Here is a 6,070-nt window from a genome sequence, read left to right as displayed (position 1 = left end):
ATGTTGTAAAGACAAATTTAATTTGTGTAATTCATTATTAAAGCTGTAATTTCTCTAATTTTGAATGTTGTAGTTATTATTCAAAGTGTTAAGTTAAATTCAAATTGAGAACTTGTTTATTATTCAATTTTTAATTCAAATATTTTGTTTGATTTCCAATCCAAACTAGTGTTTTGAATTCAAGTGCTTTTCTTAATTGCACTTCCATTTTGAATACCAATTCAAATTTTCTTTCCCCTAAAAAACCAAAGTTCAAAGAGGCCATGCCAAAATCTATCGCACTCTCGCCACGACTAAACCCTAGTTCACAGAGAGAAAAATCGACCCCCTTGGGTTTTATCATTTAAGCGCGAAAAAATCCTCGTTTTGCGATCAAGTGCACAACCCTTTCTAAAACTACCCCGCGTTTGTCCTAAAACCTGGGATGTTACAGCATGCCCCCTTAACGAGGACTTCGTCTCGAAGTTGTGGTCGTGATACCTGAATAACTCAGGATAAGACTTTCGTAGGTCACCTTCTTTCTCCCAAGTCGCTTCCCGTTCCGGATGACATTTCCGTTGTACTTTACAATACTTTATTTCTCTGTTTCTTAACCTTTTTCTTTTTTCTTTGAGAATCTTGGCAGGCTACTCTACATATGTTAAATATGCTCTAGCTCTTCATGATACGAACATTTCCGGAGTTGAGATACATGGAACACATTGTGTATGAACTTCAATCTTTCTGGTAATTCTATCTCAAAAGTTGTTCCTCTGTTTTGACTCCGGATTTTGAAATGTCCAATGTACGTGGGACTCAATTTCCCTTTTACTCCAAATCTTTTCAATCCTTTCATCGGGCTAACCTTTGAATAGACCATATCTCCAACTTTAAGTTTCCATGCCCTTCTTTTCTGATCTGCATAACATTTTTGTCGAATTTGGGCTATTTTCAAACGGTCCCTAGTGAGATCTATCACTTCTTGCTTTTCGTTGATGTAATCTGATGCAAAATCATGGTTTTCTCCTACTTCAAATCAATATATGGGTGATCTGCACTTCCGTCCATATAAAACTTCAAATGATGCCATTTGAATACTAATTTGATACATGTAGCGGTGGATGATCTTCCCATGAGCCTCCAAAGTCTCGAGCATAGGCTTTCAACATGTTTTCTAGGATCTAATTGATTTTCTCGGATTGACGTCCTGTCTGCAGATCCAACATTCATATTCGAGAAATTGAAAATAAAAGTGATAACATCCGAATTCAGATGTTAGTGGAAATGGATATGATAAATATCTAAATCCGTTTTACGAAAACAAATACTATATCCCAAAGTAAATGTGGATATGGAAATGGACATATCTGAATCCGATTATGTTAGCCAATTTTAGTACAATTCAACTAATTCAACCCAACGTAACCTAGAAAAACTAACAAATCGATCAAATATTATTTGTAGGATTGAACTAAAAACTACTATACATTATATAAGTATATTTATCTCTCTAACATTCTATAGTTGGCTCATTATAAAACATGAGTAATATTTCTTTATATTTGTATCCACTCCGAATTGAAAAAATATCCGAGCCATATTCGAGTAACATTCGCTCCGAATTCCTCATCCATATTCGTTCTAAAAATATGAAAATATGGGAAGAACACTATCCAATCCGTATATGTATGCGATCCCCATCCATTTCCAACCCTACTCTTGACCATATATGGAGAAAGAGATGGGTTTGGAACGGGAATGAGGGTCCTGTGGGTAGAACGAAGTATGCGAATCCGAATACAACGGCTTACATTATTGCATAGTACTCGTACTAGGCATTCAGATTCCGTGTTCACCAACACATCTGAAAAAGAAGAAACAAAAAACCTGAACATTGGCACAACCGCGCAAGGCACTCTGAAGTCTGAACTGAACTCTTCTCAAAAAGAAAAGTCTGAACAGGACCCCGATGGACCAACAAGGAAACGTAGTAGTACATTGCTGACACGTGATGTCACTCACTCCCGTGCGACAGCCACCAGCTGCTTTCCGACGTTGCGCCCATGGAAGAGCCCGATGAGCGCCGCCGGCGTGTTCTCGATGCCCTCGACGACGTCCTCCACGTAGGTGATCTTCCCTTCCTTGAGGTAACCCGCCATCTCCTCCTCGAACTTGCCGTAGGTGCTGAAGTAGTCCATCACGATGAACCCCTCCATGCGGATGCGCTTGGCCACGACGCAGAAGAGGTTGCGCACGCCCTCGGGCTCCTCCAGGTTGTACTGCGAGATCAGCCCGCACATCGACACCCGCCCGCGCAGCCTCATGTTGAGCAACACCGCGTCAAGCATCGCGCCACCCACGTTCTCGAAGTAGATGTCGATGCCCTCCGGGAAGCACCTGAGAGCAAGGAGAACTCTATTAATTTGCCACTATAATTGGAAGTTGGAACACAAGAATATGGTTAGCAAATTTACCTCTTGAGTGCAGCATTGAGATCCTGTTCCTTCTTGTAGTTGAAGGCATCGTCGAATCCAAACTTTGTTTTCAGGAGGTTGACCTGAGGAGAAGGCAAATTTATCCCAGAGAAAATTGATGCATAGCACCGATGTCGTGAAACTTGCAGTTCATGATGTGCACAGCGGGAGGAAGAAGAAAACAGACCTTCTCATCTGAGCCGGCACTGCCAACCACATAGCAGCCTGTGATCTTAGCGAGCTGCCCAACAAGCTGTCCTACGGCGCCTGATGCCGCCGAGACGAAGACATACTCCCCCTTTTTCGGCTTGGCCACGTCGAAAAATCCAACATATGCAGTAAGGCCAGGCATGCCTGAATGATCAAATTACTAGCATAGTTAGTAAACAAGATTGACCAGTACCGTATCAGCTTTTAAAGTATGATGAACATAGTACACTGATAGTACATCATTGTAAGGCAGGCATGCCTTAATGATGAAATTACTACTCGTAGCATAATTAGTAAACAAGATTGACCACTGTGTCAAATTTTAAGATATGAAGAAAAAAGGTATACGTGATAATCAGACTTGTAGGACAGATCTCCAAGGCACAAAGCCGAGCCCCAGCATGAGTCTCTGGACATGATACGGTATACTACATACTGGCAAACTATGGTGTGTCCAATGCATTCCTCTTGCACGTTTTACCACGATCAACTAACAAGTGTTACAGTTCCGTCGTCCCATATCTTGGGAGGCTGAAGTAAGAGCTTGGATAAAGAGTCTGCGAACCAAGTTCAGTTTCATTTGTTTGATCATACAAGAGCACTATCTAAGAAGTAAGAAGAAATGAACCCACAAACTTCATGTTTAAGAATAATCGTATAGAGAAAGAATAGCAGATTGGTTTGTGAGAGATGCTCACCAAGAACACCCGTGTAGTAGGAGAGTGGAAATTCAGGATGGCTGATCTTGAACAGCGACTGCGGATTAGTGATGAGGGTGTATTCTTCGCATCCTGTCATTCCCCACACCAGGTCGCCTGGCTTGTAACCCGGGTGCCCGGATTCCACCACCTTGCTCACCCCAAAGGTAGTCAAAACCTGGTAGCAGGATTACCCACAGAGAGCAAGATATTAGGGATTCCATCAGATGAACCTGTGCTCCGTCCCGTCGTTCGGTGAAAGAGAGAGAGGTGGTAATTCAGACTTGGCAGCTTGGATGCTGTTGCTGTTGCTCCAACAGTTGAGCCGGTGCATGGAAAGCGCGATTAAAAAAACATTACGCCTGAAATTGATGTGACTGACAGTAGATCTGTGCCGAGGAAGGGGATTTTTTTATTTGGGGGTGCCAGGACAGGAGGATCACGTCTGAGAGGCTAATTTAGGATAGTGTACGGTACCTCCCCCGGGACGAAGTCCGGGACGTAGCTGGCCTCGTCGTGCTTCGTCATGCGGCCGCGCATGTAGGGGTCGCAGGAGAGGTAGAGGTTCTTGACCAGCGCCGCCGCCGACCCGGGCGGCACGGCCAGGCGCGCCGTCGCCGGGACGACCTCCATGTCGTCCTCGGCGGGGAACCCCGTCACGTAGCGCTTCAGGGTCACCCGCTTGTTGCTCACCTCCGCCGCCGCCGCCGCCATTGCTTCCTCTGCTGCTGGACGACGAGCCGGTCGAGGAGCTCCTGGTCCAGATGTTGTTACTGAGCGGGTGCAGGAGGTGGGTATGTTTCGCGTGTGGCGGATCGAGCGGGCGGTGGGAGCGTTTAATGCGTGGGTAAGTGTGGACGGGAGACGTGTCGGGCTCGTGACGGGAGCCTGGGGAAAGAGGCAGAGAGGCCTGGAAGTACTCTAGCCATTTTCTGCTTCGCCCTCGCGTGTTCAGCGACACTGACGTGGGGCGCCGACTAAAAGGAGGCACAGCGCCAAATCCCACTTTCCTCGTCTAGGTGAGTTTGGGACCACATAGTCCTCTCCCCCGCTCCCTCCACATTCACATGGCATTAAGAATATCTTCATCAGTGCTCCTCAAATAGGGGCGTCGGTACTACCATATGGATCACCATCATATTATTCTCTATTACGGATGCTGTTTCCACATCGGTATCTTCCATACGGCGACCGACTAGCATCTTTTGAGTAGAAATTTGGTGTTGGTGCTCCCAATCGAAGCTCTTAACATAAGGATCCTTTCGGGAGTGCCGACGCTTTTACAGGGCTCCAAAACATGCCGGCGTTTTTTGGGGAGCGCCGGTGTGGGTGTTTTCTCTCACTAGAATCCCAATAGAGAAAAAAAAATAGAATCCCAATAGAGCTAGAGCAAACAGCGCTTGTGAGAAGTAAAAGTAAAAAAGAGAATATGACCATTAGGCTGACAGGCGACGCCGATGGCGATCTGGCGGACATTCGCCATTCTCCGGCCATTGCTGGTGGATCTCCGCTGGCTCGCCGGATGCCGTCCCAAAGGGCCGCTTTTGGACTCTGGCCTCGTCGGACGAGGAGTCTGGTTCGGAGAAGGAGTCCGATGGGGCAGGCTCTGATCGCTTCGTCAGGTACCTTCATCGGAGTCCTACACCGGATGAGGAGAGGGACTTGGCGGAGTCTGTTTCAGGGCTAGCTCGTCGTGCTGAACGACGACTTCAACGACAACGTCGGCAACGCTAGGCCGCGCTCAATCTGTCATCACCATCGGAAAAGGTATGCGTTTTCTTATCGATCCTCTTCGTTGTCAGGTGGGGTTAAATCCCCTTCCTACCATTTTCGTTACCCTGCGATCGAGCCTACGATCTTTACTATCCCCGAGGATGACATCGAGGGGTGGATGGTGGTCCGGCGAAGACAGTGGCGGTCCGACTCCACGATGGAGATGCTCGCGCCTAATCCGCAGAATTCGCTGAATTCGAACAAAGGGCTACTGGGCCTTTTCAAGAACTCGGCAATTCCCTGTAATCGGCCTCGAGGTAGACCAAGCCTGTTGAACGCTAGGAACCGTGAGGCTCGCAAGGCCAAGGCCCAGATTGCATCGTCGGGCACCAACAGATTTCCTGGGAAGGCAATAACGATATCGGGCGTGATTGTCGTCCTGCACTAGGGTTCTGGAGGGCACGAGGGACGCGAGAACGTCTGACTTCTGGCGGCGGCGGTGTTTTTTCTGCTACCATGAGTAACAATGGTAGAGGGGATGATGCTGCTCGAGGCTTTGGATCGGGCAGGGGTCGCGGGGGCGCCCACCATGGTGCCGGTCGGGGAGGTTTTATTTTGGCAGGTCATGGTCGGGGAGGAGGCTATGGAGGTGCTGCTCCTAATGGCACTTTCAATGGCACTTCCGCCGCCAATGGTGCTGCTTTCAATGGTTCTCATGCTGCTAATGGTGGCCGGGGAGGTGGAGGCTACAATGCTCGCTTTTTTGGCGGGGCTAGTAATCATCAAAGCAATTTCGTGGCCGGGGAGTCAAGTGGCTCGGCAAACGCGAGGGATGGACAAGGTCAGGCCTTCCAAATCGAGTTTGGGGCAGATTTTGGCCATTTCAATCGCGGCTCCAACTACGGCAACTACAACCGCGGTGGAGGTAATTATCAGTATCGGCCTAGGCATTTTGGGAACAGCAATTTCAATGCAAATAGTCAGAACTATGGTATA

The 6,070-nt window shown here is 47.4% G+C and overlaps 1 protein-coding gene across 1 annotated transcript; it reads right to left on the bottom strand.

The window, feature by feature from the left end:
• Positions 1–1,763: 1,763 nt before the first annotated feature.
• Positions 1,764–4,094, bottom strand: LOC124654148 (2-alkenal reductase (NADP(+)-dependent)-like). The gene is made up of 5 exons (XM_047193179.1): positions 3,839–4,094; positions 3,362–3,539; positions 2,641–2,807; positions 2,454–2,536; positions 1,764–2,376 (listed from the first exon to the last, which is right to left on the bottom strand). The coding sequence occupies exons 1-5, from the start codon at positions 4,073–4,075 to the stop codon at positions 1,998–2,000; spliced, it is 1,044 nt and encodes a 347-aa protein (XP_047049135.1). The 5' UTR covers positions 4,076–4,094; the 3' UTR covers positions 1,764–1,997.
• Between the last annotated feature and the right edge of the window lie 1,976 nt (positions 4,095–6,070).

This window comes from Lolium rigidum, chromosome 5, assembly GCF_022539505.1.
Source record: "Lolium rigidum isolate FL_2022 chromosome 5, APGP_CSIRO_Lrig_0.1, whole genome shotgun sequence".
NCBI lineage: Eukaryota > Viridiplantae > Streptophyta > Magnoliopsida > Poales > Poaceae > Lolium > Lolium rigidum.
Note: the sequence above shows the minus strand (reverse complement) of the source record. Positions and strands in the feature narration are given on the sequence as shown.